Raw genomic sequence first — 18178 nt, 5'->3', positions numbered from 1 at the left:
AAAATTTTTTGAACCAGTTATACATATCAGACTAAAATGTAACACTATATACACAAGAAAAGCAAGTGATCCATCGCTGATAATCGGTAAAAAACAATGATTAAAATCAATATTTAATCCATGAATTGGCATTGCATGGTCCGCCATGTTTTTTTTCTCCAGCTCGGAAACAATCCACTGTGATTGGTCAAGAGGAGCAGCAGCGGGGACTGTTGGGTAGTGGTAGTAGTCCACTGTGAAGGCTAGCCCAAACCCTAACCCTAACTCTAACCTAACCCTAACCCTGTCATGATCAATTGTGTCCGCCCATGAAACAGTATCCCCAGAGGGTAAACGCTCAGGACTCAATGGTTTTTCCATCATTATTGCTGGTGGTCATATAAGACTGTAAGCTGTGTAAATATGTAAAATATTTTATAATATTGTGGTTTAGTAATTCTGTAGCAGATAGCTTGCCAAATGGAAGCTAAATGAAAAACACAAAGAACAAGAAATTTTTAATTTCACGATCTATAGCTGTGATAATATACTATCATGTGTAACAAATTATTTAGAAGTCATTAAATGTCATATTTACAGTTATATTGACATACATCATAAAAGGATTTTGTATGTCTATATCTATGACATCAGATAAAGACTCTATTTTACGGGCGACACAATTCATCACGACACCTGCACTGATACGGGCTCAGCCGAAGAGCGCAAAGGGGGCACTCGCGAGCACCCTTCTGAGTGCTAAAATGTCAAATGGGTCACCCTATGGTCTTGTGGACTTCGGGGGAATGTGCAAATTAAGGCCACGAGACCGCAAGTCCTCATGAAGTGTGCCATTTGGGACAGGGCCATAAATGAACGAAACACAAACACGGATTAAGCGCATGCGCAAGAGGAACGATTCCTCTCTGAGACTACTCATTCTTCTGAGTCATATAAAAGATTCATTCATGAACGACCATCACTATTTTAGTCCCGTGTCTTGAGCCGCTACAGCTACAAAATGCAGCGTGTTGCTAACTCTAACACCTAAAAAAAAGAACACCTTACTGCTCTTGGGCAGTGTCTAGAAGGTTGGTTAGATTCAGGGGTATGTGTAGAGTCTCTGTTGGAATCCAAATAAACACAGTGTGTGAACATCGCATGGGACTCTCGTGAGACTTTCAGCAACCCGAGGGTTACCTTCTAGACACGACAATGCTCTTATCTTTGGGATCTGAGCTCAAGGAATTATTTGATAAGCTGCCACAAAAATGCAGAGCAGAAGTTATTATGGCAAGGAAATGCAGATAAAATCGGAAGCAATGCTGAGTTTCTATTAAATATATTTTATTTTAAATAGCCTTGTGATTATTGAATTGTTAGTTGGTTTTATTAAGGTTTTATAAAGCACCACCTATAGATCGGGAGTGAATTTGTTTTGTTCCATTTGAACATTTTAATAGAGATTTAATCATCTGTTGTGCAAAAACCGTAAGTCTGATCAGTTAGAAAATTCATAGCAACCTGAGTCAGAACAGTCTGAAGGTCTGTGCCAAGTTTGGTGGATGTAGCTTGAAAGCTCTAGCATGAGTTACAAATGATAATTTTGGTCAAGCCAACATAATCACTGTTTTCAAACAGCTTTCCAAAACACACCTCCTGATTTTCATTGGTTGGACAAATAGATAGTCCCGCCCCAAACTCACGCCATTGGTTGAGTCAGAAGTTGACATGCCGAGCTGCTCAAACAAACAGATGAATGTTTTGAAAGTGTCACAGTGTTTACACACTTCGGGAAGTCAAACTACCAGTGGATTATTAAAAGTGACTCTCAACATTAAACTGGGATGCCAGATAGTATTGGAACATTCAAAAAAGTACACACTTCACCTTTAAGAACAATAGTCATTGCAGACCTCCTACATGTATAGAAACAATTGGAATATTACCTTTGGTGTAGTGATGTACTTGAGAAATCTGTTTGCTTCTTCCTCCAGGCTGTGTGTCTCAGTGGCCCAGGGTTCCAGGTCGATCTTCCATCGAGGAATCTTCACAAATACACACACAGGGTTAGTGAAAACACTCAAGAGCTATATTAAACTAACACCCGAAAATAAAGTATTAAACTTCAGTATGTACTGACATTAGGGATGCCACATTGTGAGTTTTTGATGGTGAGATTACTGTCTGAGAAAAAATCACGGTTAACCGGTTTTCCGATTATTTGCCATTTTTCATTATACAACAGCACTGATGCAAAAAATGCATATCATATCTCAACTGAACGTCTTAGTGGGCATATTTCTGAGGGATATGTGGATGCTAAGGGCAGTTCTAAAATAAGAAAACTGATAAATACACAAAAAATAAATAGGAGGTATATAATAAGAGACGCACCAATCTAGAGCACGACACCACTTATGTGCATCCCGAGCTCAGTGATGTGCTTCAATGTAACCAGAGTGCTTCTAAAGTGCATAAATGCAAGATTACTGTGGGTGCGCAACATGTAGCCTAGTTTTTTCTTCTTAAACAGTTTATTAAAGCAATCCGTTGTCTGTCAGACACCCCAACATAAAGAATTGGCAACAGACTCTATAAAATTACTGTCCACAACACCTTCCAAATAAACCTGTGGACTTAATAATGGGAACATTGCTCACAGCAGGCAATTTAAAGTCCGATAATGACTAAGATGTACATTTATTGTTGAACACGATGAATTTGCACAAAAAGCAATGCTTTAAATAATGAGGACGAAGACACAACTTTTCAAAGTTTACTCGCTGACAGAGTTGGGTAGAAACGCGCTACTTTTATTTACTTTACATTACATTTACTTGAGTAAATTTTTGGAGAAAATTTACTTTTAAGAGTAGGTTTAATAGTGGGTACTTTTTACTCTTTTACTCTTACTCTTAGATTTTTGAATGGGACTTTTACAACAGCGGAACTTTACAGTTGCGCTCTGTTACTCGAGTCGAGTCCATCACTGCAGCAGCAGCAGCAAGCGCTCAAAACAAACACTTTCGTCACGCAATGCCTTCATTTTACACCAAGACAAGCGGATATATCAAGATTAAAATTGCACCTTCAACTTAAGAAAACTTGTTGATTGGGGGGCCTGGGTAGCTCAGCGAGTATTGATGCTGACTACCACACCTGAAGTTGCGAGTTTGAATCCAGGGCGTGCTGAGTGACTCCAGCCAGGTCTCCTAAGCAACCAAATTGGCCCAGTTGCTAGGGTGGGTAGAGTCACACAGGGTAACCTCCTCGTGGTCACTATAATGTGGTTCTCGCTCTCGGTGGGGCGCATGGTGAGTTGTGCATGGATGTCGTGGAGAATAGCATGAAGCCTCCACACGTGCTATGTCTCCGCGGTAGCATGCTCAACAAGTCACGTGATAAGATGCGTGGATTGATGGTCTCAGACACGGAGGCAACTGAGATTCATCCTCCGCCACCCGGATTGAGGCGAGTCATTACGCCACCACGAGGACTTGGAGCGCATTGGGAATTGGGCATTCCAAACTGGGGAGAAAAGGGAAGAAAAACAAAAAAAACTTTCGTTTTTAGTTCTAGTTTGTTGTTGGATGACTCATGGAGCATCCTGTCCCATTTGCAGAAGGGTTTTTTTCTATGACTTCTGTCTGCATAATTTACATCCGTCGTCTTCAGTCAGTAATTTAAATGCTGCCAAACAGCCGATTTAAGTCGCTTTTGTTTTTGGTGGAAATGAGTCTGGTAGATTGAATTCCTCTTTTATATTTTGGAGTTTGTGTGTAGTAGCCAGGGGGTCAGGAATAGGCCCTGTTAGCCCCTGCTGGTAGATGCTGGAACAACACCACCCGATGGCAAAAAATCATGTTTATCCACAGACAACCATTCAAAAGTAGCTGTGTTTTATGATGAAATAAAAAAAATTCCAAGAACTATTTCAATGTAAATTATTTCATTACATTATAGCACATCGTCATCCGGTGACGGATTGTTTTTGAAGGGCTCTTAAAAGCGTGAAATTGATTTATATTTTTCCCTATCTATCCCCATTGACGAGTGATCAGTCACATGACACCTGATCCCAGAACTGAGAACCCATGAGCAAAGATGGCAGCCTCCAGCTTTCTGGGAACCCTGTGCTAGCTGAGCACAGTCATAGAGATGAATGGGGATGCTAACGAATAGCTCTCTCCAGGTGTTTTATAGCTCCGTGGTAATAACCCCAGTTTCATGTGAATTGAAAGTGCACGTTCAGTTCGTGGCACCTGGATAAGCACCATGCGGCCACCGTCCGTAACCGTAGTAACAGCTCCGGTACCCACACAGGCACAAGAGTCTTCACATTTAGGCTTACAAAATCTTATGAATAACTCTCTTCTATTATATATTTATACATTATGTGTATTATTTTTGCCACGTCTAAATAAAGCATTTCACGGTTTTAACCGTGGATTGTAAATTCTTTTTGTTAAAGTAACCGTGACATTTTTAATCGCGGTTAATAGTGAAACCGTATAATCTCTGCATCCTAAACTGACATGTAGCCAGTAGAATGTTTTCATGTGTATTGATGTGAACTTCTCTCAGTCTGTCTGTATTTTTTTTTTTTTTTTTTTTTTGTAGAACGAGTTACAGAATTCCAGATCCCAAAGCGCTGTGGCTATTTTAGGTCTAAGTTTATTCGTCCCTTCTACAAATGTCAAACAAACACTGCTCGACATTAGCATAATGCCTGGCTTGTTTATGAAAAGAGTTGCAATGTGTTGTACTCTTCTCTTAGTTTGCCTTCAGTTACTTCACAAATTTTATTTATGTTTTTTCTTCTAGTTTTTCTCCCTTTTCTTTTCTGTCTCTCATCAGTCCTCTCATTCTGTTCCGTCTTTTATTGCTTGCCCATTCAAACGTTTCTTGTGTGTTAAGAATTCACTCTTGAAAACTCGTCTGATGTCGTATTCAGTGTTCAAGGTTCAAAACAAGTTATCAACAGCATTTGTGGCTAAATGTTTTTATCAATTAATGTTTCTTTTTGTGGTAATCAACAATATGCCACAAATGCTGTTGGTTGAGGTCACTTGTTTTGAACTCAGAATAAAATGTGGTGTGTTGTAATCTTTAAAATTGAATTGTGTAATTTCTGTGCCACTAGTGGCACCAAATGGAATTTCAATTAGTTTGTTTGAGCAGCCCGAAATGCCAACTTCTGGCTCAACCAATGGCATAGGTTTAGGCTTGCCACCCATCCAGGATTTTCCCGGATCAAAATGTCCCGGAATTGAAATATTTTCACACGATATGAGAAAGGTGCCCCGAGTAGCTTTACAGGAACAATTCAAGGCACCTTCAATGGGCATATTTTCACAAAGCGTTCCTACATATGGACTCTTGTTTATAAGCCCACTATGCAAGGAGGAGAATTAAAAGCATTCATATGAAACTCTGAATAACTTTACTGAACTGGTTTGTAATAAAAGAGTATCCTTCCTTTTATTTTAAAATCTCTTAGTATGGAGATAAAACAGTATCAAAACGTCTCACAAATGCACACAATAATCCACAAATGCACTCAACTAATCCATATACACACAGCAATCCACAAATACAAGCAACAGATCCAGGCATCTGCTCAATCCACAAATGCATGCTACAGCTCCACACATGATGTCTTTGCTAACCTTACAGTCCTCAAATGCGCACACAAATACTGAGGCCTTTGCCATTGGTGTTCTGCCTCAAGGATGTCCATGAATGTGCTTTTGCATTTGTGGATTGTTTTGAGACTCTTGTTCCACGCCTTGATTTGCAAATATAAGCAAGCTGATCTCCAATGTATGTGAATCAGCCTTCTGCTTCTTACTTTTTTAACAGCGGATCTCAAACTTCTATGGTTCATTATCGCCACCTCCTATCGCCATTATCGTTAGCTTAGACCAGATACATCCAATTTTCTTTTCTCTGTTTCTTTTCTTAAAGTAGTCATACGAGGTGATCCGTTGGTTGTTTTTTTCTACTGTAATTATTTACTAGTCAGTTGTTTTGACCGCTGCTATAGCTGTGCATAAATGGAGTTGTGACATGATACCTGTTACTTTTCTCAGCCCTGGTCAGGTTGGATCATTTGTGATTACTGGATGAGGAGATTTCATTGATTATTTATAGTGGTTACAGGGACTGATTTCCATTTGTATGTCCAGTACATATCATTTTAATTAATATATTTCGACATAAATATTGTCAAGCGTACAATTGTCTTCAGTGACTTAAAAAAAACGTCCTTAGAAACAGCCAATGGATGATTCCGCTTTTAAGGTCAGTAAGCGTCCGCTTGAGGAACACGGGTTACATCATAATTTAGCGTTAAATGAAAGGAAGACGGTTCAGATCAGCTTGCTTATATTTGTGAATCAAAGCCACAGAACCAGAGTCTTAAAACAATCCACAAATGCAAAAGCACATTCATGGACCTCCTTGAGGCAGAATACCAATGGTAAAGGTCTCAGTATTTGTGTACACATTTGAGGAATGTAAGGTTAGCAAAGACATCATTGTATAGCACATATTTGTGCATTCTGATGCGTGCATTTGTGAATTGAGCCAATGTGCGGATCTGTTGCGTGCACTTGTGGATTGCCTTGTGCATATGCTGATCTAGCCTATTTAAAGTAAAATTTCAATGTAAATAATACAATAAAAGATATGCATGTTTCCTTCAAGTGTTTCTAACACTTGTTTGTTTTTATGCAGGGCCCTGCTGAAATCTATTTAATTTTTTCCTCAAATCCTTTTTTCCTTTTTTTTTTTTTTTTTTGTAATTCTTTTTCCTGAATTCCATGTTTTAAAGTTTAATTTAATTGCATTATCAAAATGGTATCTACTATTTTTTCCTTAAACTTTTAAAAACTTTTAACAAGTAAATAATAGAACAATTACTTATCAACATACCATTGCATTTTTTTAACAAACGTTTTATTTATTGCAAAAGCACTCTTCCCTGCTGGAAAATCCAGCTTAAGCTGGTAGCCGTGTTTTGGAACATGGTAGCTGGTCTAAGCTGGTCTTTAGCTGGTCCAAGCTGGTCATTAGCTTGTCATACTGTACCAGCTCTAGGTGGTCAAGCTGGTTTTTGGAACATGGTAGCTGGTCGACCAGCTCATGACCAACTTGGACCAGCTTGGACCAGCTCTTGACCAGCTTGTACCAGCTCATAACCAGCTAAGGACCAGCTTGGACCAGCTCTTGACCAACTTGGACCAGCTCTTGACCAGCTTGACCAGCTCATGACCAACTTGGACCAGCTTGGACCAGCTCTTGACCAACTTGGACCAGCTCATGACCAGCTTAAGACCAGCTTGGACCAGCTATTGACCAGCTTGGACCAGCTATTGACCAGCTTGGACCAGCTATTGACCAGCTTGTACCAGCTCAAGACGAGCTAAGGACCAGCTTGGACCAGCTCTTGACCAACTTGGACCAGCTCACGACCAGCTAAGGACCAGCTTGGACCAGCTCTTGACTAACTTGGACCAGCTCATGACGAGCTAAGGACCAGCTTGGACCAGCTCTTGACCAACTTGGACCAGCTCATGACCAGCTAAGGACCAGCTTGGACCAGCTCTTGACCAACTTGGACCAGCTCATGACCAGCTAAGGTCCAGCTTGGACCAGCTTATGACCAACTTGGACCAGCTCATGACCAGCTAAGGACCAGCTCATGATCAACTTGGACCAGCTCATGACCAGCTAAGGACCAGCTTGGACCAGCTAAGGACCAGCTTGGACCAGCTCATGACCAGCTTGGACCAGCTCTTGACCAGCTTTTACCAGCTCATGACCAGCTAAGGACCAGCTTGGACCAGCTATTGACTTCCTTGTACCAGCTCATGACGAGCTAAGGACCAGCTTGGACCAGCTCTTAACCAGCTTGTACCAGCTCATGACCAGCTTGTACCAGCTCATGACGAGCTAAGGACCAGCTTGGACCAGCTCTTGACCAACTTGGACCAGCTCATGACCAGCTTGGATCAGTTCGGAGTGAACAGCCCCTAACTCGTCCGTTCGCACGTCTGTGAGTGAGAGCGCATGCACAAAACAAGTTCGGTCAGCCAGTTTATTTTTTCCTTCATACAAACCCGAACCCGACCCGAACCCGAAGTCCTACTTGAAAAACTGACCCGAACCCGGTCCGAAACCAGTCGGGTTCTCGGGTTCTGTCGGTCCCGGGTCGGGTTGCAGACCTCTAGTGTGGATTTTTTGCATGCATTTGTGGATTGTTTTGTGCATTTGTGATATGTTTTGATACTGTTTTATCTCCATATGTTAAGTTAATAATGGTCAAAAGTAAAATAAATAAATAAATAAATATATATATATATATATTAGATTTACACATTTCATTTTCATAACTAATTTTTTATTGAATTGATCTTTGACAAAATTATAAAAGTAAAACCTAAACTATCAAAGATTTGTTTTTGTTAAAGATTACTCAATTCAATTAGAATTCTATGTATTATAGAATTTATTTAATTTCCTTTGGTTTGAATGTACGAATGTTTTTGAAACTTTATACATAACTTCATTTCAATTTCATTAAAAATTCCATCAAATTAAATCGATTAATCTTTAACTAAATAAATTTTGTTTTTATTATTTTATAAAAAAGTTTTATTATTTAAATTTTGTTAAAAATTACAGAATTCATTTTGATTGAAATGCGTGTCTTAAAAATAGTCTAAATTTTTTTTGCAGTGTAATTGATGTTATTGTTTGATTTAATTATTTGCATAGTCTATATGCGATCATTTCCATATCAAACAAGGAGTAAACAATCATAAATAATGTTTTATTTCTTGTACGATGGCCAGCAATATGTTTTTCAGTCACTGATTAGGTTTCCAGGAATATTCCTTGAGTTTGTGGCTCGGTTAATAAATCCGAGCATCAGGAAAATCATTCAGTTCTATTTTTTATGGAACTGTTTCTGAATAAGAACCGGTTCTCAATTCCCAACAAAACTAGCCATTGATTTTGCTACTAGTAAATGCAGTTCTAGTTCGACAGTGGGGATTTGTTTATAGCTTCCTGTGAGTTTTGGGGTCTTGTCTCTCTAGCGCATGTAGGTATTGGCTGCTGAATCTCACGCTTTGTTTGTGCAGCTGGTTTCAATAAATTTTCGATATCCTCTCGGCTGCCGCATTTCAGGCGTATGAACTCAGAGCCAAGAGTCTGAATTCTAGAAGCACTGACTTTGTTAGCACTTGCAACAAAGACTTCACAAATTCAATGCTCATTTGAAAGAAAAGTAATAAAGCTGATAACAAACACTAAAATTGAAACATTTATGGGATAAGAGAGAAAATATGGGAAAAGCTTGGAATGTGGCGGAATATCATTCATCCAAATATCTCAGCGTTTGCTTGGAAACCAACAATGTGCTGTCAAAATATTCTGCAGCCTGAGATTCTTTATCTGGATGTGATTGTGAAGTGCTTGGAAGGCCTAGATGCATTTCCTTCACTACTGCGGGTGAGTGTTCCTATCATACGTGTCCATCTTTGGATGGATTCTTGCCAACATCAGCTCCAGGCTTATTTTATTTCATAATCTCACCCAGGCAAGTAATTTCCTACTTATCTTATGCTGAATGCATTAAGCAACATTCATTTCAGTGTAATCAAACCCTTCATACGGTTCCAATTAAACAACTATAAACCCTCCTTTTAAAACTTTGCTTTATTTTCTAAAAAGTGGCTCTCAGTGTCGAGCTATGTAATGTCATGATTATGGAGTGTATCTCCAAAGTTCAGATTCTCTTCTGCTAAAACATGAAAATTAAATGTTGACCCAAGTTGTTCCAAATCTGTCACTTAACAGGTTCAGTTTCAGTTAGGATGCTGCCTTTGAAGGTAGCTGCCTATGTAGACAGTAGACAGCAAGCATGGGCACATTTAGGGAACATCTCACCCACATGTCCTTTTTAAACCTATATAATTTTCTTTTTTCCGTGGAGCCGCACGGTAGCTTTATGTATGAAAAATAATGAAATTGTAGTGGTTATTAATTGAAAATCTTCCCTTTGCTCTCTCTCAAAAAAAAAAAAAAAATAGGGCCCCATAAAATCAGTTTTATTTTTATCCAAATTCCCGTGTTCTGTATTTGACATTTCAATGAAATTTTATCATCAAATCAGTGTCTAATCAAATTAAATCATTAACACTTTAATCAAATGTAAATAGAACAGTTAATTTGTAACACAACATTGCACAGCACATTGCAGCTTTAATAGGCTGTTGAAATAAATGGCAGCCTTTAGCGGTTTATTGATCACTTTAGGACATTTTGTGTTATTAATTTGATTTATTCTGTTCTGGGTGGTTGCTAGGGCATTGTTAGGGCATTCTGAGTGGTCACTAGGGCATTGCTATAGGCGGATGCTAGGGGTGTTGCTAGGAGGTTGCTAGGCAGTTGCTAGAGTATTCTGGGTGGTCACTAGGGTGTTGATAGGTTGTTACTAGGGTGTTCTGGGTGGTTGCTAAGGTGTTGTTAGGTGGTTGCTATGTGATAGATAGTTGGAGTTTTAATAGTCTTGGCTCATCTGAACATTCCGTAAATGTACGTTTTTAGCGATTTTATTATTTTTTTTTTTTTTACTTTTGATCATCCGCTGTATGAAGGTAGACGTTAATGACAAGACATGGGAAAACCAAAGGCGTTCCATATCATTGGCGTCAAACCTGCTGCATAATGTTGATGCAAACCATGGTGTTACATATTTGAATAAAAAGCCAACATGAATGTTTTTGAATAACATTTAAATTTGGGTCTGTCTTGAAATACTGTGCATGAGACGTACAGTCTACTTTTGTGTTCCACAGAAGAAAGGAAGTCATACAAGTTTGGAACAACATGAGGATGAGTAAAAGAAGAAAGAATGTACATTTCTGGATGAACTATCCCTTTAACGTGCTCTGTGGTATGCTACCGTAGACATCCTGACCGTATACAATCGACTCAACTCACCCTTCTTTGATGTTTCACCCGCGGGCAACACGTGGACCCAACATCAGCCAAAACATCTGTTGCCGTGGGAACAGCCATGTGATGTAACTGCTGTTTTTGGGGTCTGATGGGCCTCTTCCTCCAAACCTTCAGCCAAAAGCCATTGAACTCCATGTATACGTAAGCGTAAACACAAAGAAGAGACAACAGTACACACAATCGCAACAGCAAACACTTGTTCATCCTCTTCCGATAGGTACACTCGTGTCTTTTTGTTTTTCATTCGCTTCTCAGTTTGTGATCCTCACTGGAAGCAATTCTCACATATTAGTTTCTCCATTCTAGGGTGGAGCTGGGCGGTATAACGGGATATACGAGTGGTCGAGTGATATGGGTTTTTGGCTGATGGGGATACGTTATCTAGAGAGCAGGATGGCCGACATTAATCCCAATAATGGCTTGACAAAGCCAAAATTATTCTACAGACTTGGTTTAGGGTTTTTCCAAAATCCCTAAACCAGGACCAAATTTATCTGAATTTATCAACTGAAACTCCTCCAAGAGCTTCCCATCAGAAATGGGAAAAATCCCATAGACATATATTAACAGAATTTTTAAATCTATCCATCTCTGACAGTTTGTCTGATTATCTAGCTAGCTTCCTGGCTTATTGTTTGTCTATTTGTAATCTCTAAATTATCAGACTTCAAAACCGGTGGAAACTTTCAGACAAGGTTAAATATCATTACCGTGATATGAGATTTTGGTCATACCGCCCACCCCTACGTGAAGGTCTCACTGGCTCACACTCTGTGATACTTGATTTCTCCTGCCCATCTTCTGTGCTCCATGTCTTCAGCATGTGTTCTCTCTTTCGTTCAGTCCTGTCTTCCTTCTCTTTGTCTTTGTGTGTCTTTGTTGAAGTTAGACTGAAGAACTCTTCGGGTACAAAGTCTAGCGTTGGTAAAAACCTTTGGCATGCTGCTGTGAGTGTGTTTGAGAGCTCGAGAGAACTACAGAGCTCATTGAGAAGTCTGGAACTCCCCCTGTAGACCCTCCTATCTCTCAAACACACACACACACACACACACACATATTTCCAGAGCGTTTGGGAGTCTATCCCCCCCCTTCCCTTCTCTGGACAGCTGTGTAACTCTAGACAAAGACATACTTACACACACTCTCCGCCCCTTCCATTGCACAGCACAATGATTTACTACAAGGGTTTATGTTGTTTAGTGAACAATGTCACATGACAGAAGTTTGAATATGTACAGTGAAGTGCATTTCCTTTTTGCACTAACACTGCATTACATAACATAGAGTTACTAATATAAACAATCTCAGCTGTGCATTTAACAATGATTAAAGCAAAAACACTCTCAGTGTTCCCCATAGACAAATTGGAAGGATTTGGGGCATTTCAGCCTCGACAGTTCACAAAATAGTTAAAAGATTCAAGGAATCCGATCAAATTTGTTGCTTAAAGGGCAAGGCTGAAAACAACTTCTGAATTTAAACATAACCGTCTTAAAAACCATCATTCGTCTGTAATGGATATCATGATATGGGCTCAGGAATACGTCGGTAAACCTTTGTCAGTCAACACTATTCGCCGCTGCATCCACAGATGCAAGTTAAGGCTTTACTATGTAAAGGAGAAGCCATACATCAACACTGTCCAGAAGCACTGCCGACTTCTCTTGGCTCGGTCTCATCTGAGATGAAAAGTAGAACAGTAGACCATATTCAGGTTAGCTCCATCTTTGATTTTTAATGGTAATGACAACGAGGCTGTGAGGGATAGATTTAAAACGGTATAAAGCTGTATAAAGCTCCTCGATCACATCTGATTTTTCACAACTCATGCTGTCTGGAGTTCTTTGTATACTGAATGTTCTTAGAAAGATATTTGATCAATGTTTTGTCCGCGGAACGATCCAAAAACACTTTAAACTGCATTGCAGCCCATTGAAGAGACTGTACATCTATCCCTCATAGCCTCATTGTCATTCCCACTAAAAATCAAAGATGGCGCTAGCGTGAATAAGGTCTATTGTGGGTTGGACTGGAATCATGGTATGGAGGTGTGTCAGTGCCCATGGCCCATCTTTGAGGGCACCATTAATGCAGAAAGATATGTACACATTTTGAAGCAACACATGCTGCCATCCAGACGTCGTCTTTTCCAGCAGGACAACGTCAAACCACATACTGCCCAGATTACAAGTGCAAGTGTGCGGGTGCTAGACTGGCATGCCTGCAATCCTGACCTGTCTCCAACTGAGAATACGTGGCACATTATGAAACGCCACAATACGCCAACAAAGGCCCCATACAAGACCTGCATAATGGATGAATGGGGGAAAATCCTGCTTGCTGAACTTAAATTTGTGTCTTCAGTGCCCAAACGCTTAATAAGTGTTATGAAGAAATGGTGATGTCACACAGAGGTAAACACTCGACTGTCCCAACTATTTTCTGATAAAAAATGAGTGTATATTTTCAACAAAAACAACAACAACAACGATAATAATAATAATAATAATAATAATACGCAAGGTAAAACATCAAATAATGTGTTGTTGTAGTGCTTTCAATGAGTGCATTTTTATAAGTAGTTTATTAGTATTTTTTCATACTGTCCAAACTTTTTTGGAAGGATATGAATACAGTGCACATGCCATTTGGACTTCTGCTGCACTTTTTGGTCTGTTTGAAGATTAAACAGACACACATTGTCCTTACATCTAGATCTGGATGTTGAGATGACTGAGTGAGTGTGAAATTCTGTACATTGCTCAAGACTGAACCCTGTTGGTAGCATTGAGCAGTAGCTATCAGAAACCAATTTGATTGCACACTCCCAGAAAGAAAACAGGGCTTAGTGGAAATCTATTTGTCTATGAGAGAGATGGAAACTCAGCACACTATCAATAGTTTCATATCACTATCAATACAGCACAAAATTCAGTCTCACCGCTCTTATGTAAGCACACTGAATTCAAACACATCCTTCTTTTAGTTCCAGAGTTGCATGTTTTTATTATTATTATTATTACTATGTTCTATAAATAATTCTAGAGCTTGATTTATTTAATAACCGATCATTTTAATCTATGTTAGAAGAAGCCTGGCTGAGTACCTTTGCAACCCTTCCAATATTGTGCATAAGTTCTGAATGTTTTAGATCCTAATTATTTCTGTTTTTTAGTTGGTTTATTGTTTAGTTTTTTTGCCTACAAGTACTTTTATTAAAAGAGTCGCAGCTTTAATTGCTTAAATTTTCACTTCTGTTCCACACGGTTTTCTGGTGTGTAATCTGAGGCTTAAATTATTTCCTCATGTTCATCTCTGTACATTTCATACGAGGTCTCTGGTTTACTTTGGATCTTTCTCTTAGCCGCATTTTCTTGCTAAATTATTCGGGGGTCCAAAAGTCTAAAACCTGCTTCTATTGTGCATTCATTGTTCATTGCAAATTTTATTTTCAGTGTAACAGTTGGATTAAAAAGTCGAATTTTTCATTATGAGAATGTCTTCGTATTCTGTATTTTAATGACAGCATGCACTGGAGCTGACATGAACAAAACCTGATGATCACATTAATCCAGCATGATTTGAGAATGATCCATCTTGTGTTTCAGTGGAAGCAAGACAATCTGACCATCTGTATAATGTAGTTAACATAATTTGTATATTTTACATCATAACATTTCCTTGTTTTAATTTCTTCAAAATCCTAAAGCTTTGTTTATTTCCTGGTTTAAATGAAACAAATCCCATATTATTATGTGGTTTCAGACTTTTAACACTTTTAAAGTCCTTGAGTCTGACATGAACCATGAGTCAATTGTAAGGTATTTTTAATTTGACTGGGATGGCAATAAAAGCTGTATTTTCTCAAGTAAATTTTAATTTGCAATACTTTGTTTCAAGTATATTTTACTCACTCTTTGTTTGTACATTTTACTCAAGCAATGTAGCACTGAATTAAGTCATGCTTTTAAAAGCCTTCCACAGGAAAGCTTAGCTGAATGCATGCTATGTAGTCTAATTAGACAATATCACCCTGCTTTAATGGTAATAGTAACAAGATATAGAGCTGCACATGCAGACCTAAACACTTAGTGCACAAAACAAAATTATAGTAACAATCAGCAGCTAATTTAAAAAGAAGTCACCAAACGTAACAACAAAATCGACAGTAAAAATGGTGTAAATCAACTTGCAAACAGTGAAACCATGCAAGCTCATTAATTATTCAAGCCCGGGTTTTAAGGTTGCGCAATCCAGTTTGGCAATCCCCCCGCTCGAAAACCCATCAACAATGAAAACGAAACCCACCCCAACTTTTGGGCCAGTTGCTATGTAAAAAAATGGTGGGAGAGGAGGGGAGACCTTGGAGATAATTGGCCTTTGCAAATCATAATCCATCCCTGACTACGAACCCATGAGTCTAGATTAGCTATAAAAGTCAAGGTCTGACAGTCTGATCGCAGTCCCAGCTGAGTACAATATGCTCTGTCCTTTGCTGCTTTTGAGCTCTGTAGCCTTGTCAAGTACGTACTTCTACAACTACTCATTTTATCTAGCAAAAATTTCCAATTAATTTCTGGTGACCCGTCCCCATGAATGCTTCTCTTGGATTTCATGTGAGAGTCTGGATAGAATTTTGTAGGATTTTCTAGGGTGAATTTGGGTATACTTTATTGTAAAAATAAAAAATGAAAGGCTAATTCGCCTGAATTCCACTTACTAAATAAGCTCCTGCAGTTCTACAATTTTATGATACTAATTCCACACCATTGTGGCTCAGAGTTTATGAAAGCCATGTTTCTTTGCAACAGTTGACCACACTCAATGCAGATCAGTCAGGACATACAGTACTTTTGGATGTATGCAAACTTTTGGCCATGACTATAGATTTAAAGATTGCAATGCAAGTGCCATGGTTATAACAAAATGTCATAACATCTGGGCATGCTTTCCATTACAGAGGCTCAAGATGAAAAAACACCATGCTTGAGTATGTGTCTTGAAATTATAATGTAGAATACAAATCTACACATAAATCTACACTTGAAACTATCTTAATTAAACATTAAATCTCAGTCATTTTGCCAAATATAAAGCTATCCACACAAAATAGCTTTTTTTGCTGCCCCTAGTGGCCAAAAGGTACAAGAGCTTCCAAAAGTATGAATACTTCTACAAAGCTTTGTCCTTGGATGCTTTTTTTGGCCATTTTATTCCTTTTTTTTTTTTGACAGTGAAAGTGGAGAGAGACAGGAAACATGGGGAAAGAGAGTAGGGGAATGACATGCAGCAAATGGTCTGGCCAGCTGGGAATTGAACTGGGGACTTGCTGGTCATGGCAGTTGCACCCACATGGTAAGCGCCCTTACCACTCAGCTATTGGGTCACCCATCTTTGGATGCTTTGAATGAGGAAGTCAGTGGTCCCAAGGCCAGTTGCAAGGTATGTGTGCACCTCATCTCAAAATTATCAAAATGCTACTGTTTTTGCTACCACTGCAGCACTACAGCCAAGCAAACCATAATCTTGATGATTTTCTATTAAGTCAAGATTGAGATTCCCAGAATATGCAGTTACATCGTGCACACCACCGACTGCACAATGAGAGAAGTGATTGATGTCGATGCAAATGGAAACCCTGTGTTTGGGCCAGCTGACGGCACTGAGAACTTCAAAGCTGCAATGGAGAAGTAGATGTCTTTACCCAGCCACCTTTAAGCGATAAGTGGCACTAGCAATGCTAAGACCACGGGTTCAATTCCTTCAGAACAAACACTGGAAAATGTATTCTCTGAATGCTCTGTTAGTTGCCTTAGAAGCATAATAGAAAATGTACTGTAGACCAGTTTCAAAAACCTTGGACTGCCGGTGCATCTCCCACGACATCATGCAGTAGCTGTCATTTGGTGAAGCATATGCCCAGTTCACTGTTGAGGGAGATAATGAGATCAAGCTCTTCCCTGAGGAAGATGAGTTAGTTAACATACTCAACATTAAGACAGGAATCGTCTCTGCCCTTGCTTTCCCTGTGCTTGACGAAGAGAACAACAAGCACATGGTTAGTTGATAAAATCATGAATGTAAATGGATTGCTTGATGTTTGTTGAAGTATAATTAATAGCATATAATTCAAGTCCACTTATTTGATGCTATTACCAATCCAGCCCACCATCAATGGTCTGTGCAAGACTGACTACATTGTAAACACCAGAGAGGACATTGCTACTGACATCGCCCTCAACAGAGACCTGTCCAGATGCGATGAGTTCAAACCAGTGAAGGACCACACTAGTTCCCTGGCCCTCATCACTGGCATGCTGAACTCAGAGACATTTAAGTTCAGCATAAAACCAAAGTGTAGACTGGTGGAGTGACATTTCTAACACTGGTCTTTCTATCTTCCAAAGCACTATCCTCTGGCTCAGCTTATCAGGAGCACCCAGACCTGCAACTACAAGTTTGACAACGAGTAGCATCATATGACCTCTGGCGCTTGCACTGAGAAACATGTTCTTGTGCACTTCTTTCTCAAGTCAGTAAATTACTTAGTTCGATAAAAGTTGCTGGAAGTCTCTTTTTGTTGAGCGCTTCTGACCTATGTCTGTTTGTCTCTATGTATTTGGCTATGGCCATGGGAGAGTCTGGAGTTCAGTGTTGGCAAACAGACCCTGAACCTTGTGGATGTTACTGAGTACAACAACAGAGTCTTTGATCACAGTAAGAAAAGCTCTCTGTGATGGAGGAGGGTGGGGCCGGGCCGTGAGTGTGCACGACTGACCTCCAATCGGGCTAATCAGCCGAGGAGAGGGATAAAGACAAGCCGGATGCGGCAGTTCAAGAGAGAGAGAGAGCCACACGCAGCTGCTGTGTGTGTGTTTATGTCTTTTAAGTTTTTATTAAAATATTACTTTGACTGTTCAGCTGGTTCCCGCCTCCTCCTCTCCCATTTTAATGCCCCCTGTTACACTGGTGCCGAAACCTGGGAAATGAGGAGGTGGGAACTGGCTGGACACCGGTTCTGGTATTCCACTGAGAGTTGCTCTGTCTGGAACATTCACTCCTGGAATCAAAGGAGGACTGAGTTTTAATCCAGACAGGATGAGTTCAACATGCTTCTGCAAGAGTTCTGTTCAATGATTTGTCAATATGATATGATACTAATATT

General features: G+C 39.5%; 2 protein-coding genes and 1 pseudogene across 3 annotated transcripts in view; 1 reads left to right on the top strand and 2 right to left on the bottom strand.

Moving 5' to 3' along the window:
- LOC127416337 (probable methyltransferase-like protein 24) overlaps positions 1 to 12022 on the bottom strand; it is a 32512-nt gene extending 20490 nt beyond the window's left edge. The window contains exons 1-2 of the mRNA XM_051655644.1: positions 10996 to 12022; positions 1929 to 2027 (exon numbers count right to left, since the gene is read on the bottom strand). Coding sequence (XP_051511604.1) covers positions 1929 to 2027; positions 10996 to 11217 — 321 coding nt within the window. The 5' untranslated portion in view covers positions 11218 to 12022. The remainder of the gene's footprint in view (positions 1 to 1928; positions 2028 to 10995) is intronic.
- LOC127416310 (WD repeat-containing protein 20-like) overlaps positions 1 to 18178 on the bottom strand; it is a 143030-nt gene that overhangs the window by 89558 nt on the left and 35294 nt on the right. The gene's annotated exons all lie outside the window — the stretch shown is intronic.
- LOC127415575 (apolipoprotein B-100-like) lies at positions 16366 to 17964 on the top strand (annotated as a pseudogene).

The sequence above is a fragment of the Myxocyprinus asiaticus genome, chromosome 25 (assembly GCF_019703515.2).
Source record: "Myxocyprinus asiaticus isolate MX2 ecotype Aquarium Trade chromosome 25, UBuf_Myxa_2, whole genome shotgun sequence".
NCBI classification, from domain to species: Eukaryota; Metazoa; Chordata; class Actinopteri; order Cypriniformes; family Catostomidae; genus Myxocyprinus; species Myxocyprinus asiaticus.
The sequence above is the reverse complement of the archived record's forward strand: the minus strand, read 5'-3'. Positions and strand labels throughout refer to the sequence as shown.